Source organism: Hypomesus nipponensis, chromosome 23 (assembly GCF_054491055.1).
Source record: "Hypomesus nipponensis isolate SF chromosome 23, ASM5449105v1, whole genome shotgun sequence".
NCBI lineage: Eukaryota > Metazoa > Chordata > Actinopteri > Osmeriformes > Osmeridae > Hypomesus > Hypomesus nipponensis.
In genome coordinates this window covers 8,422,228-8,443,990 of record NC_140383.1, presented here as the reverse complement: position 1 = coordinate 8,443,990, position 21,763 = coordinate 8,422,228, and the positions used below count along the sequence as shown (strand labels likewise).

Genomic DNA, 21,763 nt, shown 5'->3' with positions numbered 1-21,763 from the left:
TCTCTCTCTCTCTCTCTCTCTCTCTCTCTCTCTCTCTCTCTTTCTTTCTTCTCTCTTGGTTTCCAATGACCGTGCCATCTGAACATTCAGGTGCCTAGTTCTTTCATTATACTATCTTTCGTCTCACCCAGAAGCTCCTCCGTGTCCCAGCATGGCTCCTCACACCCTCCATGCTTCTGAGGAACTAATGACCTCATTCACATCATGGGACTGTCTCCCAGGAGCTGCACACGCTCAGTTAATGTCTGTGGTCCGGGAGCAGGGAGTGTTTAATCAGAGCCAGAGTGTCTGTGAGGAGGTTGATGAGGAGGAGGAAGAGGAGGGAGGGGCCAGAGCTCTCTCTGACTAAGGGGCCTCAAGAACAGGCGGCGGCAAAGAGCTGGACAGGGAACCAACCCCATGCTATGATCCAACCCCAGCAGCTCCCATGGCCTAACACCTGCCAGTCAGCAATTTAACTAAGGAGCCATCCAACAAGCCAGTCGGCCTGCCAGTCAGCAAATCAGCAAGTCAGCAAACCAACCTGTGTGCAAGTCAGCAAGCCACCCAGATGACAGTGCACTTTCGATCTTTCTCCCTATGATCTGGCAAGAGCTCGGTAGGATGTCCTCTCCATAGCTCACAGAGGACTGTGGTCGATGACCTCACCACCTCCTCGGAATCAGGGCCCGCACATGCCCAGTCCGTCTCATTGCAGATGTGGGGGTTGAGCCCTCAGTGATGGTGAGTCACAGCGAGCCGAACATGTTTGTTTGCTCTCACCAGATGTCCTACATGTACTTGTGAGAGCGCGCTATGGAAGTACTTGCATGCCGTGTTTCCCAACACACACACAGACATGCACGCACACGCACACGCACGCGGCACAAAACAAAAGCACGGGAACAGATGCAAATTGCATTTCTTTTGCAGCCTCCTATCACAGCGGGCCCTGCCTCTCACACCAGCGTGAATCTCAAATGGTAAAAAATACATTAAGTCTGGAGTGTTTCACCCTCGGTGAATACCTGTGCCGCAGCAGAAACAAAAAGCTCACTCAGCAGCCTAGGGCGGCAGGGACCAGAAATTGAACCCAAGCTGGATTATCCACAAATATTTTCACTGCATAACAATATGTGAGCCTGAGTCACAGCACTGGGCCGAAACAGTCACATTCAGGAGCCGAGGCAGTTCCACAACTCAAGCAGATCGAGGCAGAGAGGCTACAGTATCTGCCCCAACGGGGCTGTTGCCTGAATGACCTGTGATAAACTGGGTATGTGACAAATACATCTCTTTGACTCTTTGACTTTGACTTAGAAAGGAACCAGGAGCGTTGGGTGCAGCACAACAACGACAACATATTTCTGGTAGAAGAGGAAGTTGTTAAAGCGTATTATCTTACTGGTTGTGTACAGACAATGTTCTTTCTTTTAGACCATCTACCTGGCTGCAGGGGGCATATAACTCATTTCAAGGTGCATTTCCAGTTATTATGTACGATGATGGGGGGAAATATAATTTCCATTATACTGAAAAAAGAAAGGATATAACTGCCTTCCTGGAGACCCACCTGCATGCACATGTAATGTACAAAATGTATTTGAAATAACTGTTAAGCTTTAAACACGGCTACACATTCACAGGCCAGGTTCAAGAAGAACGGCTGAGACGACATGCGTTTCGATCTGAGCTGGGAATTACAATCACATTTAGTCATTTTATTAATTGAACTCTTGAAATTCATTCAAGAGATGGAGGGATGAGGACAGACCATTGTTATGAGGGTCACGTCTGTGGGAGAAACTCTTCTCCTACTCCCTCCCTCGCTTCCCTTCTGATGAAGGGACATGCCAATAAGATCTGCTCTTCATTAAAAGGCCAGGCCGTGATCTTATGTCTTGACGCCTGCTCCCCTGGGAGAACACTAAACCGTCGCCTGTCAGTACTAAGAACCAGGGGGAGCATCTCAATTCTCAAAAAGTCTCTCCCCCCCGCCCCCCCGCCCCCCTCTTGTAATTTACACTTAACAGAGCAACAACAAAAAAAAGACAACAAGACAAGGAGAGGAAGCGGGTTAGGAGTGTTGAGACGCGGCCCGCGTCCCCAGTACCAGCGGCTCTGGCACCAGCCGTAAAGCTCCCGCTCCGCTCTGGGCCGCCGCTCTGTTTTACCGCCCCGGCTCCTGGGAGCAGCTGGGGCCGTGTTCAATTTAGCACAGACAGATGGAGACAGTGTTTCTTCTGATTGCATTACCATTTCGCTCTCCCGCGGTCCCATCCCGGGGACAGCGACTGGGGGAGCCATTGAAGAGGGGGCCGCCGCCAAAAAATACGAGACAAGAGGAAGGGGGGGGGGGGGCACAGCTAAACGTTGGTTCCACCTAAAGACAAGCATGCGCGCCGAGCGCGGAGAACCCAGACGAGAGGACCGGAGACGGAGCGGGCGCGCGTCACTCACACGTTGGTGGTGAAGATGCCGTAGATGAGGTCCTGCTCGGGCAGGTAGAAGGTGCTCTGCAGCTCGTTGTAGTAGAATGGGATCTCCCCGGAGCGCGAGCAGTTGAGCCGGGCCTTCGTGAAGGTGGTCCACGTGTCCTCGAGGAGGAAGCGGCCGCCGATGTCGTTCTTGCAGACGCGCGCCACGCGCGAGTACACCGTCTTGCCGCAGTCGTGCTCCACGGCGTTTTCCCGCAGGAAGAAGAAGGTGAAGAGGCCGATATCAAAGGCCGAGATGAAGTGGGGCTCTGGGGAGGAGGAGGAGGAGAGAGAGAGAGCGTGGACAACAAAGGAAGATGAAGAGGAGAGGAAAAAAAGAAGAGAGAAGTGAAGAGTTAGATAGGGGGAGAGGGAAATAAAAAAAAAGAGCATTCTTTCCTCTCATCCTTCCGGGAGATTTCACTTTTTCATTTGCATTTGTATCTCGGTCCATCGAGGTCAAATACACCTTTAGAGAGCAGCTCCACTGTCAAGCTAAGTCAACCGCTGAAGTCCCTGGAGGCATACATTCTCTGGATGATGATCCTCAGTGTCAAAGTGTGCTAGGTTTCTATATCAAAGACATAACTCACACGTCTATGTACACATCCATTGCTCAACTTTAACTGTACATGGCAAGGGCGCGTCATATCTTCCTTTGCATGGCAAATCCTGGGGCTAATGCACTTTGGATCAATACTGGACCATGACGACATGTTATACTTTGATATATCAAACATGCTAATGTGTTGGAGCCATTGACACACACCCTGGGTAGTTTTGGTCCTCTCCTGAACGCCCTCTGATCCCTGCAGTAGTGGTGTTAGTACAGAGCAGTGCTAACACTGATTACAGGAGCGTTCAGACCCTGAAAACAACACTGGGAACTGTCAGTACTGTTTCCCTCAGGGACCGCTCGTTCCTAATGTGATCGCACACTTACACAAACGCACTCGCTCGAACAGCACACACACACACATGCGCACACACACTCATACAGTCGTACACCCAAAAGGACAGACACAAACACACATGCTTACACATACACACTCCAGTTTGGATGCAGAGAGTGGAGATATTAACCGGCAAACAACAGCGACGGTGGAAGCCAGCAGGCCAGCAGCACCGTTTAAGAGAATGAGATCTGGGAAGAGAGATAGGACGGACCGCTGGGCGGGCGAGGACGAGGAAGGGGGTGGGGGGGTGGAGACGGGGGGGTGGGGGGGGGTTGTGGTTGTGCTCCTATAACAGCCTCATAATTCGATCCCAGAGATATGATGACAACCAACGCCAGGTGGAATGGCCTGCAGCGAGAGTGAATGAAATGGACAAATCGTCTCGTTTCTACGCAGGAACATTGTCCTATGAATGGGCTGATAATGGAACATTGTGCCGTCATTGTCAGCCTCCAGTTCCCTGTTCACCTATCTCCTATCGCACAGCTGCACCACCATCCACCAGGCCTGAATTCAAATACAGCATACCTGGGATGAGGCATTGGAGCTGGCCATCCTAACACAGAGAGGGTCCCCCCCGCCCCCCCAGCTCCTTCTCTTCTTGTGTCTAATCGTCTCTCCCTCCCTAACCTGTAGCTCTGTCGGGTAACGGAGACAGTGTGTTTTCTAGCTCACTGAGTTATCCGACTGGTGATTCCAGCTAGGTTCTACTGTGGTGCGATATATCACCTGCAGAGCCAGAGATAATTACACGACTGGAAACAACCATTTGCAGTAAATTAGCACAGCTCATCAAGAGTGCGCGCGTGTCTTTGCCTGTGTGGGTTCATGCGTGTCTGTACGTGTGTCTGTGTGTGGAGGGGGGGATGCTTCCAGTACATCGATGCAGAGACTGTGTGCGTGTGGGCGCCAAGCCGACCCACTGTATTTTTCCACTTCCCTGCTGAAAGTAAACAGATTGTTCAACCTTCTACTGGAGTCCTGTGGGGGGTGTCGCCAGCCGTGGCCCTGTGATTAGCCATTCACAGCCCAGGGAGGAGGGAGGTGGTTTATTGGTCGGTGTGTATTCTGTCATCGCCCTCACATCCTCTGCCTCTGCGTTCTCCACTTCATTCACATTCCTGATAAAAGTGTTGGTCAGCACCTGGCAGGACACCAAGCCAATAACAGGAGATTGATTTGGTGCAGGCCCCCCCTTTGTCTTTAGATCTCCCTGAACTGGGGGGGGGGTTGAATAGAAATGAGATTTTAATTCACACCCCATCTCTACTGGGGCGGACGAGACAGCCCTTGAGGAAGTAGTCTGTGGGGCGTGTATGCGGAGCAGGTGTGCGTGTGCGTGACGATTCAAGAGGAAACGGTGAGGTGCAGCCGACATGTGAGGTGTCTGTCTGTAGCCAGCTGTGCTTCTGCTGACGAGTACGCACTCATCTCTTCCGTTTGTCCACATCACTCACGCACGCACGCGCGCACGCACATTTGGGCACGTAGGACACACATTTTCCACACGAAAAACAACAACTCTTGCCCTCACACACACACACGCGCGCGCGCGATACAGGCTGAGCGGCCCGCATGGCGTGAAGCATGCAGCGCTGTGTAATTTCACCCTCTCCCTGCCGCGAGGAATAATTACATTGCTCACTGGCTCCTGAGTCTATCTCCTCTGCCTGGCCTTCTTCTACAGTACCCTGTTCCCCCAGCCTCAGCACACCTCCCTCCCTCCCTTCCCCTCCCCCTCTCCCCTTCTCCCTTCACCGCCTTTCTTCTGTAGGCTTTCCATCTCCTCCTGCCATTTATACCGCCACGCCAACGAAATGTTCTGAAATCTCTGACCGCCCCTCTTCCCTCTCTCTTCGCCCTCCCCCTCCCCCCCCCTCGCTTTCCCCCGTACAGTCAAGAATGAAGTGTGGCTCTGGACGGTTTGTCTTCTCTCTGCCGGAGTCGGGAAGTGTTCCCTAGGGCTGTACAGAAAAGCCACGGTGTCAGCATGGAGGAGACTACTGACAGGCCAGCCTAACCATGGCTAACGCAGGATCAGCCCCTGGCGTGGCGCACCGGAGATGTTCTCCACATACCTAGATATGTGCGGCTCTAACAACCTACACTGATGTGGATTACCAGGCTGAAATCCTTCTAGAATATTCTGTCGTCAAATTACCAAGATTCACAGTTAGCACCGTAGGTAGAAGGGGAAGTGACAATGTCAGGATGCTCCGTAGACACACACGTTTTTTTTACACACATTTCATGCAAATTTGAACCATCAGGGCCAAACTTTTTTTCCAAAAACGGATTGAGCAGGTTGTGGTGGTTACCGTTGAGCCACTTGGAGTTGTATTGGGCGGTGCGGAGAGGGGGCATCCCCCCGAGGCTACGGTAGATGACTGGGTCGCGGCCCGAGAAGTCGATGACGGTGGCGGCGTACAGCTCTCCGCTCTCTGTCACCACGGCGGTGGAGTTGTGGCGAGGGTCGTATGGGCACCGAGCCACGCCGTTCACCCGCTCCAGAACACTGCTCATGTTGCCCACCTGGGGATCGGGAGAACCCCGTCGTGACGGCAAAGAGAGAGGATTGTGGTCTGTCATGGTTGATTGATGTTTACACTCCAGAAACTTCTGCCCAACCCCGACTTCTACAGTCATCAGTTCTGATAACACTGCCAGACCACCTAAGTCTACTCTAGACCAAACCCCCAGCCCAAAATATCCTCACCGCCAACTCCCCTCACCCCCTCCTGTCCCCTCCTTTACCTCACGGGTGATGCAAAGAGGCTGGAAGGCGTTGGTTCCACAGGTGATGACCTCAGTCTTGTTGACCAGCAGAACACGAATGTAGTTCTGGCACTCCACCTGTAGGGGGAGGCAGAACGGAGAGGGTTGGATTTGAACCTTTCATACCAGTAACTGACAGGCAGTGCATCCAATTGATAACATTGTCAGATCCTTGAAAGAAATGTAATAATAATGTAATGAAATGCAGTTGTCTTTAGAAGGATCCTGTCCGTAAGAATAAACGGTACTCCACATCTACAAGCAGAATTGAGGTCATGCCGGTTGCCTTGGTTTCAGGAGAAAGTGATTGCTTTTTTTCAGTTGTGGCTTTTGTATGTGGCTTTTGAGATGAAATGACATGGCAATCAATTCAAACAATGAAAGTCTAACAACAAAATGATCACTGTATTTGTTACCAAGTTTTTAAGGAGAACTGGCGTAAGCTGGCTAGCCAATATTGTTTCTTTTCGTCGGCCATCGTCACAAGAAAAACACTTTGTTTGAGGGGCCCGGAAAAAGCTGTTCTCTCCACGCGGCCCTCACACCAGGTTCCAGAGCCCCCCCCCCCACCCTCCCCCTCAGGAGACGGATACTATTTACAGGAAGTGGTGTAATTGGTGGGCGGGATTAAAGTTACCTCCGTCTTCCCTTTGCTCTGACAGGACCTCCTGGTTTCCTCATCCGGGCCCCACTCCGTCGCCTAGGAAACCACAACAAAACCAGGAAGGTGACTCGGGTGCTTTGAGGGCAGGCCAAGTGGGGCTGCTTGGTGACAACGCTTCCACACTCACAATTGCGTAACTGTTGATGGCAATATTGGACCTACACACAGATGCATGAAAAGACATTAACCTTATTGTTGTTTGTTTATTGGGTAAACAAGGAGAAAGAGCCAGCGGCTTTAGGAGGTGAGGTAACTGGGTGGTTGAAGAAGCAGGCAGGCAGGCAGGCAGCAGATGTCATTTGCATGTAAATAGCTCTCCACTGCTACTTCTTTCAGCGCTCACCCCCACTTTTTCCCACTGCCCAATTATATTCCTCTTGATCGGCGTGTCTTGAGTTTAATTATGGATGCAGGCAGCATCAAGAGACTGAAACAGCACCGCTCTGTGCTGGAGAGTGAGCATATACACACACATACATACACACAGTAACACACACACACACACACACACATGCAGAGAGGCATAGGGAGGCACCCAGATACACACACTTAAACACCCACACAGAGGCGTACAGAGACACACACATCCAGAGACGCCCACGCATGCACAGAGCGTGCTGGGTTTTCAGAGCTGTGCTGCTTGGGTAAAAGCCTGTGATATGGCCCACTCTCTCTCATGGGTATCACTTTGTGTTTGGGTCTCCATCACTATAAATACGTTCTGCTCTGCCCCGCCCTACTGCTGAGAGAGAGATTGGCGCGAGATGGCATGGTTGATGGGTCACTTGCCATATATTTTACCCCCCCCCCCCCCCCCAGTACCCCCTAACCCCCCAATCTCCTGCTTTCTTCTAACCTAAAGTCTCTTTGAACTTGGAACTCTGAACTCTTTCTCCCTCTCTCCCTGTCTCTCCCTCTCTCTCCCTCATTTATATCTTATTGGCTGTCACTCTCCCGCCATCTATTTGATATTGACCGCGCCCATCTTCAGCCCACTCCCGGGAGCACTGGAAACCCAGAAGAAACAAGCCCCAGGCCTCATCAAATGGAAGAGGTGGAGAGAAAGACACGTCGATGAACTCAAATACATCTTCGCATCAATCGATACTATATTCAGGATCAACACGAGGAAGTGAGAGTCTGATGACCTGTATCGATGCCTCTGTGTTCTCCATCTGTGACAGGGCTGCTCCAGTCCATTAACCTCGTTCATAAAGTGGTGACCATTACCAAAGAGAGTCGCATAGGGGAGAGACAGAAAGACAGACGGAGAGAGAGGAAGAGAGAGTGGGTAAGAGCGAGGGAGATAGAGGATTGGACAGTGACAATCAAAGACAGTAGGTGGAGGGAGAGACAGGAGGACAAAGAGCGGGAAAGACAACATCCCTGCAAGCTGCCATGACAACGGTGACATGGTGAAACTCTCATGCGGACACTGACAATGACCTTGACTGACATTGCTCTTCAAAAACCTGTCCTTCCTGTCATGTGACACTGACCCATGTATACACCTCCACTCAGAGCTGTAGCCCTCCCCTCCCCTTCCCTCCCCCCCCAGCTGTTCACAAACACACTGAAGCACACACACCATGCGGGCCTCCCTCAATACCCTACTTTTGAAATGATGACGTAATCCCAAACGGTACGTATACACACGGGCCCCTGCACGCACACACCCAGACACGCACACACACACACACACACACACACACACACACACACACACACACACACACACACACACACACACACACCCACCCTTCTCCTCCCTGTGGTAATTGTATTTGGAGCTATGGCAGGGGGGGGGGGATGCAGTGTGTGTGATGGATGCCTATTCGATGAATCATCGCTCAGGTCATTACCATCCTTTCGCAGAGGCCCCATCTCCAAGGTCCTTGCTTGGCTTAACCCCTGACCCTACCCTGGCAGCCTCTCTTCTGACACCAGACTGGAACAAAGCCAGTTTTCTCAAAGAGCCAGGCAGGAACACTCTGGATCCCGCCCTCAGCCCCAGGACCAGCCCTGCTGCTAGCCTGAAAGAGGGGCTGACGGGTGGACAATGTGTGGGCTGGGTGACTGGGGCTGCTGCTTGTCTGAACCAACTCTATGTGTCACTATATGTGTGGGGATGAGGTCACCTTTTAGCTAGCAAGGAACTTGAACCCCTGAGTGCAACATTTTGAAACAGCGACAAGTGCTCATTTGGAAATAATGGCTCACAACAGGACTGGCAAATGAAAAGAGCTAAGCGAAGTACTAATTTGCTCCTTTATAGCTTAGAAGAAGTATTGGGCCTGTCTTCTTGTGAGAATGAAAGTGAGCCACCTTTATATTAAAACAAGTTCCACAAATCGATAATGTGTCACAAAATGATTGAACGATGAAATGCAACTTTAAACAGGGCTGTTTTTTCTTCACCCAATATGATGTGAGGTCATTTCCCCCGCACAACGGATGCATCGCTTAGGGTGATCTTAATTTATTAGCAGTGCTGCCAAGTATGTTTCTAAAACTGGTATCTCACCCTCCAACTCTGACATTCTTCTCTGAAATTCACACTCCAGGATGCAATAAGAAACCCTGCCCCCTGGTACCATTTAAATAAACCATGAATTTTTCATGGGCAAATAAAAAAAATGAGAACTACAATTAGCACACGGATATAGGATTCATCACTTTAACCACGGAGAAATTGTGTTTGGGAGGGAAATTAATTCTATTTTTATGAGCGGGAGAAAATGCTGAGGAAATAAGCAGGGACGGATGAAGAAAGAAAGAGAGAGGAAGGGAGAGAAAGAGAGAGAGAGAGAGAGAGAGAGAGAGAGAGAGAGAGAGAGAGAGAGAGAGAGAGAGAGAGAGAGAGAGAGAGAAAGAAAGAAAGAAAGAAAGAAAGAAAGAAAGAAAGAAAGAAAGAAAGAAAGAAAGAAAGAAAGAAAGAAAGAAAGAAAGAAAGAAAGAAAGAAAGGGAGAGAGTTTAAGAGAGCAGAGACAGAGAGAACAATATAAATAAGAAAAGACTATTCTCCAACTACAGTATGTCTCTGTCAATAACACCCTCTCCCTGACACACGACAGTACAAACCCCACGTACGACAGCTAATTATGACTTATGAGCACTACTCACATTCTCCAATAAGTATGGGCCAGCTTCAACAATACTTTCAATATTTGTAGGCTCTAATGAACATATAACTCATGAAAATGACCGATGAACAGGATAGCACATTATATGGAGGATATAACTACGTTTGATATATGGTGAAAAAGGTTAGATCTCCAGACGGCAGAATAGTCGCTTCACAGTGAAAAGCATTCCTCCTTCAAATGAAACAGTCCAGGACGTTTTGGTCCAGGTGGTAGCTGAATCTACTCAGTGTGGGTGGAACTCCCGTCCTTTACCTCGTCAGAGAGGCCTCCTCTCACTTTGGGTACGAAAAGGAGAGACTATTTACATACTCATCTGTGAGCTGGGCTTAGGAGAGTGTGACCAGAGAGAAAGAGAGAGAGAGCGAGAGAGAGCGAGAGAAACAGGGAGATCATCCATCTCTGTATGCCTCCTCTCTCCTCCTCCTCTCCCCTCCCCTCCCCTCCAAGGTCCCATCACTTCAATGGGCCGCCAGGGCTCAGGAACCGCCCCTCTTCGTCCTTTTACACAGTCTTCTATTCAAGCCAGAACCCCACTCCCTACCCTACCCCGCCCCCCCCCCCACACACCCTAACACCCTCCCAACACCCCCCTCCGAGCAAGGACGGATGTGACAGGACTCTCAATGCCCTGCCTCTTTGTCCCTGAACACTGATCCCTGCACAAGAGGGCGAAGATACACTCTCCCTCTCACACACACACACACACACTCACACACACAGCTGTGCGCTCCGGCCCCTCTCCACACCCCTGCTGTAGCCATGCACCAGTCTGTCTATCCAGAATGGAATCAGCTCCATCGCCCTGCTCCACCTCAGCTGAGGAACGACAGCGCTCAAGCTGCCTTGCCACACTATCGCGAGGGGGAACGGATGTGTGCGTCTTTGAAGTTGTGCGCGCATATATATATATATATATATATCTTTGAAGTGTCCCGGCTGTTCCCACAGAGGGTTTACACAGTGGGAAGTGAGGGCCAGTACACAAGACAGCACAGACAGCTATCAGCCCTCCACTGACACCTCTCTGCATGTGTGGCTGCTCCCATGACAACATGTGTGCAATGTGGTGTGCATGTGTGTGTGTGTGGCTGGGTGGTATTGCAGTATTTGGCAACTGGTGGTGAGTGATGACTTGAATCCGCCAGCGGGCATGAGAGCAGCAGCCACACACACGTGCACACACACACGTGCACACACACGTGCTCACGTGCACACTTGTGCCATGCCCAGGGGGGCCTGCTACAGGTGATGACTCTACTTTAGAGAGTCATGAGGCAGAAAAAGGCCGTCTTCGTCATTAGGCACTCCACCTTGTAACACACACACACACAAAACACACACACAAACTCTGGCATAGCACACTGCTTGTCGACAAGTAGTGTCTATTACCCCCCACCACCACCACCCTCCCACCCCATCTTTACAAAGACCACATCAATAATTAAATCTCAAGCAAATTGCACAGGGCAATTAATCATGCACAGACCGCATGAAATCAGGCATGACTCATCAAACTCCAGGTCATCCCGTTCTTCTTTTTGTCTTTTTCTCCAACTGTGGATGAAGTGAAGAGTGTGAACATCTAACCAGGCTTGCCATTTGGATCCCTATCTCTTCACACTTCCCTGCAGCTCTGACCACAGCTGCATATGACAGGCATCAACAACATGACAGCCAATAAGGAAGAAAAAAAAAATGAGAGAAGACTAACACACATGGACCCCAGCACAGTCAGACGGGCTGGTCTCGTGAAGCCTGTTCACTGCTGATGTCGTTGCTGCAAATGACACATGACCTCTAAGATGCACAACTAGGCTTACTCAAACCACCCCAATGGCATCTCGGATTCAAAGATTTCGAGCCGCCCCGTTTAAGTACGCAGAAGAAAACGATTTGTTTTCCTGCTCGAACACTGACAGGTTCCCACAGACCTTTGTCGACAAATGAGTTTGTATAGAAGACTTCCTGTTTGAGGAATCAACAAGGGAAGCAGGAGAGGTCAGCGACCTTGTGACCACAGAGGTCACTTCACTTGTCTTGACCGTGAACTGCATTATGGAACCAAACCGAACAAACCACACCCTTCTCAAAGACTGGCAACAGCTTTGGCTTGCAGGCAATTCATGTCCACATTACTCTGTGTCTTTAACCTCACAACGTTTTAGTCCAAAGTCAAAGCAGACAGGTATGTAAGCTATGCATGAGCACGTTCCAACTGGACCAGACCCTGCAATTGCTGCAGAGAGCTCGCTGCAAGAGAGAGAGTGTGCTTTGAGGTGTTTCATTTGGAAAATAAGGACAAAAGAAAAACAGATTGACCCCAAACGACCGAGACTCGCTCCACCTCATCACAGGCCGCCTTTCACATTGGGGATAGTGGCTGAGGCAATTGGGCTAACCGGACACAGAATGACCAGATGCTGAGGGGAGACTGATAAATCACAGAGGAGGTCCAGAGCTCCTTGCATTTTCAGGTGGCCAAGACGATCAGCAGAAATGACTGCCTGCTGCGTTCGACAAAACGGAAAAGGACAATTTTACACGAGAGCCACGGGGTCAGACTGAATCGGGGTCCTCTGGAGCTTCAGGAGACAGAAATGCAAGGTGAACATAACACTTTACCGCTCGGCAGACTTCACATTCTACTCAGTAATAAGCCTGAGATTCAGGCTAGAGAGCAGCCTCTCTCGGCCAGCCCTTTCCCGCCCGCTCTCTCTCTGCAGTCGTGCACGGGGCTCTCCGTGGTGCAGACCCACACACTTGCTCACAGCAGACGTGTGAAAACAGGGATCATTATTCGAGCTGTGGACCAGGATTGGACAGTAAGGAGTAAGATAAAAAGGATCGGGAGTGGCCTGTCCCGCACGGTCGAGAGATTGCAAAGTCACTGGGAGAGAGAGAGAGAGAGATGTAGGAGATAGCCAGTTTGGGGATGGAGGGATAGGGGGATGGAGGGATGGCAGGACGGAGGAATTGGGGGATGGAGGGATTCAGGGACAGGAGATGCCGATAGATGAATGATCCTTCCAGAATGTCTGCTTGTGCGTAGAGTACGGGCACGCACTGTTTACATTCCAACCCTGAAGAGATCAGGTCTGACGTCATGGCTTCGTATGCCTCTACCCCTTTCTCCTGTTCAACTCTCACCTTCTCTCACTGCACCTTTCTGCTTTGTCCGTGTCAGCAAACTACATCTCTCCCACATCAGTCCTGGGTCAAACAGCCCACAGTACATCCCAGTACTCGTATTACTCTGCTGAGGAGAAGTGAGTGAGAGCTGATGTAAGGCTTGACAACCGACAGGGTCAGGCAGAGAAGAACATTCCGGCACACCACATGAGCGAGAGACAGAACCATTACATCGGTCTCCACCTGCATGTCTTCGGGACATGACAGATTCGCTCGTCCTAACTGGACAAGCTGGTCAGAGGAGAGAGGGTTATGTCCAGATGCTGTCACCTTAAAGAAGCGGGTGTACCCGTGATATTATGCAGATATAACCCCCCACTATGTACTGTATCGTTCAGGGATCAGTTGAGGGAAACGAGGTTCGGCTGAAGCGGTTTGGCCTCGACAGCAGAGGAGCAGCTCAGATAGCACATCTGGATCGTGTGCATTCCACTGCAGAGGAAAACAAACAGAACAAGCAGAGAACAGACGGCTCGGAAACGTAACCCTGCCTCGCGCACTTACACATGCACGCTCTCTCTCTCTCTCTCTCTCTCTCTCTCTCTCTCGCTCTCTCTCTCTCGCTCTCTCTCTGTATCGCTTCCTCTCAGTCTCTCCAACTTCTGTCCTGCCTCCCACCCTCCCCCCCCCACTCTCTCTCTCACTCTCTCTCACTCTCTCTCACTCTCTCTCACTCTCTCACTCTCTCTCACTCTCTCTCACTCTCTCTCTCGCTCTCTGTATCGCTTCCTCTCAGTCTCTCCAACTTCTGTCCTGCCTCCCACCCTCTCTCTCTCTCTCTCTCTCTCTCTCTCTCTCTCTCTCTCTCTCTCTCTCTCTCTCTCTCTCTGTTGTTTGTGTTCCAGTGTGCAGGCCCACTCGTGGAGCTGGCAGACCACATCACACGGCGTTCTCTCAGCAGGGGCCAAGAGGACAGAGTGCGTGGGTGGGACGCAATCAGAACCACCCCCCCCCACACACATCCCCAACCCCACCCCCTCCACATCCCTCGCTCGCTCCCCTGCAGAGAGAGAGAGAGAGGGGGGGGGAGAGAGAAGCTGAAACCAGAGAAAAAGACAAAGACAAAGAGATATGCAGAACGAGAGAAAGTGGGAGAGAGAGAGAGAGAGAGAGAGAGAGAATCAATGGATGGCGAATTGAAACGCTTGCGTCAGATCCTCTGAGCCCTACTTTTACTCAAGGATGTGTCGATCCCATCAGGTGGTCCTGCTCGCACTGAGAGAGTGTCTGTCTGTCGGTGTACGCGCGTTTGTTGGTTTGTGCGTTCGTTTGCGTGTCTGTGTTGGGGTGTGTGCGAGGTAGAGAGTGCTACAGTGACAAAAGAGATCATTAATTCACACCCGCCTCGCCTCCTACGACACACCTACCAGCTTGAAATCTTAAGCACAGAGCTGCCAGCGTGTGTGGGCGTACTCTATTGGTATCAGGGAAAATTCGTTTGATTTCTGTAGCTTGGCAGTTTGCAGCTTCTCCTCGATAAGACTCGATAGCTGGACAACAAATCCCTCTCAGTCCTTTGAAGGTGTTCCTTGGACCTGCTGTACTCAGGTATTTGGTGCAGAGTAAACTTTTCTCTAGCCGTCAACACTCGAGGCTTGTCTGAGGTGCAGGTCCAGATGGAAAGTGCTGAGTAGGACTGGAGGTGAAAGCCTTCTCCCCCCCTTCTGAAAGTCCCTCCCTCCCCCTCCCCCTCCCTCCCTCTCTCTCCCTCTCTCTCCCTCTCTCTCTCCCTCTCTCTCTCCCTCTCTCTCTCCCTCTCTCTCCCTCTCTCCCTCTCTCCCTCTCTCCCTCTCTCCCTCTCTCTTTCTCTCTCTCTCTCTCTCTCTCTCTCCTTCTGCTTTTGTTTCCCCCTTCCCACTCCTCTCCTGGAGACTGGATTCAGTCCCTCCACCACGCTTGTCTGAACACTAATGGCCACAGCAGGTGTTCTCCCAGGTGCCTGTGTACAATAGCCCGGGCACACCTTCAAAAGACCAGGCAGCTGCTGCATCCCCCCCCCCCCCCCCCCGCGCTCCCCCCTCCCGCACTCCCAGCCACGCAGCATTTCATCCCCAGCAACCAAACTATCCTTCCCCCCCATATAAAGGGAGAAAATAGAAACCTGTAACCTCCCCCCCCCCCAGCTCTCTGACCTGGCTCTGGTAGAGATGCGGGCAACATACACAGACAGGGGACGTCATTAGTGGAGGAGAGTGGGGGAACGGGCGATGACGGTGGAGGATGGGGAGAGACAAAGGTGATGGCGGGGTGTGTTTCCGGGGCTGTGGTAATGGACTGCCGGGAAAACCTCTCCAGTCAGTCAAAAGGATTGAGAGGCGTGGGCACACAGACCGCAGCCCAGCGCTGCTGCAGGGACGCGAGTCAGTGACTCATGTCCACCAGGGACCAGCGGCTGTGTTCAGACCACTGTCAGACTGCTCTCTGGCCCCATTGAGGAGGTCAGCTTCTCCTCACAAGTTTGGGTTCCCACTGAACACCACCAGAGGCGTCTCGCAAAGTCTTTTCTCCCTACGGTATCTGCGTTCAGGAGACTAGCTGTCAGAATTTTTCTCATGGCTGATTTTTGAAAAAATGGCTGCGTAGACTACCTACAGATCTTGTTAGGAGTCTGGTGTGCAGTTTGGCGGCAGGAGTACTGTGGATCTGCTGCAACTACTAAATGTATTGCTTCAGAGAGAACTGTGTGTTCCTGTAATAAGCTTCCTGTGATGACTCTTTTCTCTTGCTCTCTTCTCTACAGAAACGACCTCTTCAGACTCAACCTCAACAACATGTCACTGATACAGGTAGGAAGTAGAAAAGTGCTCTCTCTCTCTCCCCCCTCTCTCTCCCTCCGTCCCTCTCTCTCTCTCTCTCTCTCTCTCTCTCTCTCCCCCCCCCCTCTCTCCCCCTCTCTCTCTCTCTCTCTCTCTCTCTCTCTCTCTCTCTCTCTCTCTCTCTCTCTCTCTCTCTCTCTCTCTCTCTCTCTCTCGTTCATCTGTAAAGGCAGGCAGGCTGCCACAGACACTCTCCAGCTCCCCCCCCCCTCCTTCCCCCCCCTCCCCCTCCCTGTCCTCTTCCTCGATCCAGGCTTCTTTCATCCATTTGGGTCTTGGCACGCTTTGCAACACCTCCACTTACGCCAGAACCACAAAGTTCAGCCCTGTTTCCTTCACTGCATGAGATAAGCCAAGAGAAGCTTGTGTGTGCGTTGAGAGGGGCGCATGTAGAATGACTGTAGCCCAAACACAGCGCCACGGAGAGGACTGCGCCTCAGACTGAACCAACACAAACACATCAGTCAACTTCCACATTCACAACAACACCCCACAGACAGAGGTTGTATTGTCGTCATCGCGGCCACTCGGGTCGCAGCTGTGTACTCGTTATGCCATGCCGCTGCAACTGTGAATGGGAACTTTGTTCGTCCAAAACGAGTGACATCTTTTCGTGCACAATTCGCAATGCAGTGCTACGGACTCCCGTGAAATACTCCAACTTTCTAGTATCCGGCTGTATCAGTGAATACCCGTGAGCATGTGTGACTCCCAGTATAGTCCCAGGCCAGCATGGGAGGGTTAGACATCATATCTACCTGATGCAACAGCCCTGAAACCCCAGTCTGTTTCCTCAGCAGCACGTCCATGGAGACGTCATTATCACGGCGGCCTACTTAGAACCTGTCACACCCTCCGCCCATCTTACGTTTACTGGTGAAATATGAATGTGTTGCGTGGATGTGGAAAGTGGTTAGTTGAGGCTGGGGCGGGAGAGGTAAAGCATTTATCTGCTGGTGCAATTCCCTTTTTGTCCTACAACTGCTTCTAGTGACCTTAAACCCCACACATAGGCACACACACACATGCATGCATACACACACACACACACTTATCTAATACTCTCTTTCTCCAAACTCTGACTCAATTGCAGTCCCAGCAGTGTCCGTCTGCCAGTAAATTAAAAGAGGGAGGGAAGAGGAAGGGAAGAGAAAATGTACTGTAGATGACAAGAGCAAGAAAGAGAGAGGGAGGAAGAGAGAGAAATAGAGAGAGAAGAAGAATGACACACACATAGATATAAACAGACAGAGACAGATAAAGAGATATAAAAAGAGAGGGAGCACTCTACTTCCTACCTGTATCAGTGACATGTTGTTGAGGTCGAGTCTGAAGAGGTAGTTTCTGTAGAGAAGAGAGCAAGAGAGAACAGTCATCACAGGAAGCTTATTACAGGAACACACAGTTCTCTCTGAAGCAATACATTTAGTAGTTGCAGCAGATCCACAGTACTCCTGCAGCCAAACTGCACACCAGACTCCTAACAAGACCTGTGGGCAGTCTACGCAGCCGTTTTTACAAAAATCACCCATGAGAAAATGAGGACAGCTAGTCGCCTGTATTTCACATATACTATGGGGTTTAACATACATTATAAGGGTTATGAAGGCAAATTCAATGAGCCAGTGAGCTCTTACCTGGCTCCCACTATCAGCTCATTCCTGGTGAGGTCAAGGGTCAGCTGGGAGTAGTCTCTTACTCCAGGGTGCGAGAAATTACACGTCCACGGACTGAGAGCTAACAGAGGAAGATAAGGATGGGTAGAGATGGGTACATAGAGAAAGAAACAGAGAGAGAGAGATCACGATTGTCTATTGGATAAAAATAATGGATTTATTTGATTGTTCTACCGGCTAATCTTCAGGCTTTATCAGTGCCGTGTTATTCTCTGTGTTGCCTGGACAGGTAGTGGAGACTAGCTCCAACTTGCACCCCTTACTCCCACCCCCTGGGCCACATGTTGGGAGCCAGCACAGAGGGACAATGCTCTACTGGTCACATCAAGCCCCCTGATCCTAATGCAACATGACAACCAGTCAACATTCCTCCTCGCATCCAGCGAGCTCTGCACCAATCAACGCCCTGCCTGACACTTGCTTTCCCGGATCAAAACCATTTCGAGCAGCAGGCACAGGGCGCCTGACGGATTCTTAGTGTACAAAAAGAAAACTCACAAAAAGAGCATTATTCCTCGGAAAAAGCTCAGCTGATCTTCAGTGACCCAAGCGTGGGATGCTAAATGGATTTCACCACATGGGAGATGTGGTAGAGAATAGGGATTTGTCGTTATTCAATGTAATACACAGTATCACAGCAGTGGCTGTGGGATCTAACTACTTCAGCTTGCTTAAATGCCCAGTCGAATGACCAGAGGCAGGATATTTTAATCCATTACACAGAAAAACGTAATCCGAACAATCATTTTAACTCGCACAAGGACTAGTATGTAGCCTACATACTTGGAATAGGCACTTAATGTCTTTGGCATTTAGAGTGAGGATGTGAACATGTGAATGGGAAAACTGTGTCAATAGAATATGAATAGAATGTGAATAGAATATGAATAGAATGTGAATGTCTCACACAGACAATACTAGAATGTGTCCCACAGTACAAATGTACCCTTGGTGTGAAAAGGCAGATATAGATGATGTTTTCTTCATTATTTGGCCTTTTTCAGCTTCATTTATTTTACAGAGACTGTAAAAGAGTGAAAGGGAGTGAGAGAGAGACAGAGAGAGAGATAGAGAGGGAGAGAGATAGAGACAGAGAGACAGAAACAGAGAGAGATTGTGTAAGGCCTTAGCCCAAGCTCTGTGTGCGCGTGTGCATGTGTGTGTTAAGATATAGACAGTGATCATTCCTCATCCGTTGCTTTTTAAATAAACAGATTGTAAACTGCGTTGAGGAAAACAACTTCTTGGACAGAGCAACCAGCGGGTCTGTGTGCACCCCTATCCAGCTCGCCCTCGCTCCCAACATGGTCAAGCAGAAGAGAAGCCTCTGGGCCTTCTTATTCAGCCTCCGTCTATAAACACTGTCCAAACTGCCACAAATTAGCAACAACCATGACAGAGTAGGGGAAGTTATGGACGTTCTTCCCAGGGGCCCTAGCTACCATGTGTACCCAGTGTGTGGACTGTCTGGCTGGGCGTAGAGTGGGGGTGGTTTTCGGACAAAAAAAGAGAGAAGGTTTGAGGGATATAGGCGTCGAGGGCATCGGCAAAGATGGAGTCATGGTGTGAAGGGAAGAGATGGACGGAGAGGACGTGCTGACAGTAGCGTTCAAGCTGAGTCATGAGAGAGACCTCTTGTTCATCTGTATGTCGTCGGTATGGAGCTAACCAGTCATGCGGAGACACCCAAGAGATCCCATCCAACACATGACCAGATGTTTACTTAATACTGCATTGCCCACCACGAGAAACACTAGAGCAAGAGGAACCGTCTTTAATGCTGGTGCAGGTAGCCAGGCACAGCTTCTGATGGACAGCAAAATGTTTAAAAAGAGATGCAAACAAATAAACGATATGAAATGGAATCACCACCAGGGGACAAACAGTCCACGTATCCTCTTCAACAGCTCCCCGAGAGGGGCCGGCAGTATCATTTGATTGTGGCTCATAAGGCGCTTGAAAGCTGCTGAGAGCTCTGCTTGTTTACGGCCGTGAAAGGCTCTCTAACAGTGAGGGGGCTTTTCATGACTATCTGACATTTATCCACTCACAAGAGGTTTTATACAGTATGCACAAGCTAGCTGGACAGTTAGCCAGCTAATAAGCTGGCCAGAGTCATCGAGCCAGTCAGACAGCTAGACAGTCAGCCAGACAGTCAGCCAGTCAGCCAGCCAGCCAGCCAGCCAGCCAGCCAGCCAGCCAGCTGGTCGGTCAGTCACAGCTAGCCAGTCAGACAGCTTTGAGAAGTCTCTCTTCTCATAATGTGTGACGGGCGGTGGGCATGCCAATGAGAGTCCGTGGCCAATAAAGAGGGATAAAAGTGTGAGCCGCACTTCCTCCCAAGCGCCTAGCCTCTGGGCTCTGTCTCAGCCTGATGGACTATTATTGGGGGGGGTTTTTTCTGCCGTGATGGACGGAGAGCCAGATTAACGCATCAGCCGGCGGATCAGGCAGATGAAGGCAGCACAGACACTGGAGGGGGAACGTGTTTCATAACCTTTATATACCCCGTCAGCCCCCGTGGTCAAATTCAAACCACGGCTGACTCTGCTCCACTCCTGTTAACGAAGGACTCTAAAAAGCAAATACATGTGAGGAAAGGCCCGGTCGGAGCTCAAAGCTTCTGAGTGCCAAAGCCCACTGCAGTCTATCGGAATGCTGAGCTCGGGGAACGAAATGGAATGGAACAACAAACACACACTCACGCACGCACACTTAATCCATATTCATCGAAAAGAGTTGATGGAATTGAGATATCTTCCCAAGTCTGCATACACAGCATGCCAAAAAGAAAGGCACCATCTTTCTGCTGCCACAATCCTTTCTCTATCTAAGCCATGAAGGTGGGGATGCGGGCTGGTCGATAGGGGATCATGGGATAGCATCAGACTTGGTGTGCGACGAGAGCTTGTGGAAACAGCCGAGGCAATCTTGGGCTTGCATTAATTAACCCAGGGTTATGTGCTGGTGTTGGTCTACAGACAGTTAGGCCGGAGCAAAGCAATCAACATTGTTACGGCTCTGTACTGTCCACAGATAACAGATGAGAAAAACTCTCATTTCAGATTCAGATTCAAATGATGAAAGGGTCTAATTAGAACGAGGGATGGTCATGGTTTTCTCTCTAATCCTACTCAGACATTGGAATCCCCTGCCCCCTTTCAAATGCAGTCAACCACTGGTTGGACGATAACCTTGGATGCTGTTTTACTTACTGTACATGGAGAGAACATGGTTTAGTTTGTTGTAAACCCTTGCATTTAACATCACCCATTTTGGAAGTAATAACATTTACTCAATTAAATTAGTGGCCTTTAAGAATAAAAAAAAAAGAAAACAAACATCCACATATCTGGCTATCATTACCATTATAATTGTGCATTTTGTTGATTGCTTCTGTCAGGAGCTAAATGGTTCAATGAGCTTTGAATGACACCTGGTGCTGTAAAGAAACATGTCTGTCAACGGCGTCCTCTGGGACACACATACTCAAAACATTTGACTTCTTAAACAGGGACACGAAGGCTGGAAAAACTGTTCTCAAGGACAAGGAAGGCCAACCACATGACCAATGCAGTTACACCTGGCATAATCATGTGTGTACACAGTGTGCCCATAGACCAGGGCCTACTGAGTTGAACCCACTGCACACTGCATTCTCACCAACGGATCCACACAGGACCCATGTCTCCACCCCCTGCTCTGCTCCAACTGGAGCTACAAGGATCTTATCACAGCTGACAGATGTTGCTTATCTGCCCCAAATACCAAGAAATGTTTTGTTTAGTCTCCCTTTCTCCCCTCTGTCCCTCCCTTCTTCCCTCCCTTCTCCCCTCCCTCCCTCCCTCCCTTTATCCCCTCTGTCCCTCCCTTCTCCCCTCCCTCCCTCCCTCCCTCGCTCCCTCCCTTTATCCCCTCCCTCCATCCCTTTCTCCTTCCCTCCACTGCCTCTCTCGGTTCACCCACTTGCATTCAATTCCATGTTTGCGCTGATGAAGGCTGGCCGACAGCTTGAGGATAGAGGCTGTTGTACCTCACTGAAGCACATCGCACCATCCATCCATCCATCCATCCATCCATCCAT

General features: G+C 50.3%; 1 protein-coding gene across 1 annotated transcript in view; it reads right to left on the bottom strand.

The window, feature by feature from the left end:
• The window catches only part of sema5ba (sema domain, seven thrombospondin repeats (type 1 and type 1-like), transmembrane domain (TM) and short cytoplasmic domain, (semaphorin) 5Ba), an 82,044-nt gene that overhangs the window by 20,833 nt on the left and 39,448 nt on the right, over positions 1–21,763 (bottom strand). The window contains exons 4-9 of the mRNA XM_084689403.1: positions 17,641–17,740; positions 17,302–17,347; positions 6,825–6,887; positions 6,167–6,265; positions 5,731–5,944; positions 2,440–2,725 (exon numbers count right to left, since the gene is read on the bottom strand). Coding sequence (XP_084545529.1) covers positions 2,440–2,725; positions 5,731–5,944; positions 6,167–6,265; positions 6,825–6,887; positions 17,302–17,347; positions 17,641–17,740 — 808 coding nt within the window. The remainder of the gene's footprint in view (positions 1–2,439; positions 2,726–5,730; positions 5,945–6,166; positions 6,266–6,824; positions 6,888–17,301; positions 17,348–17,640; positions 17,741–21,763) is intronic.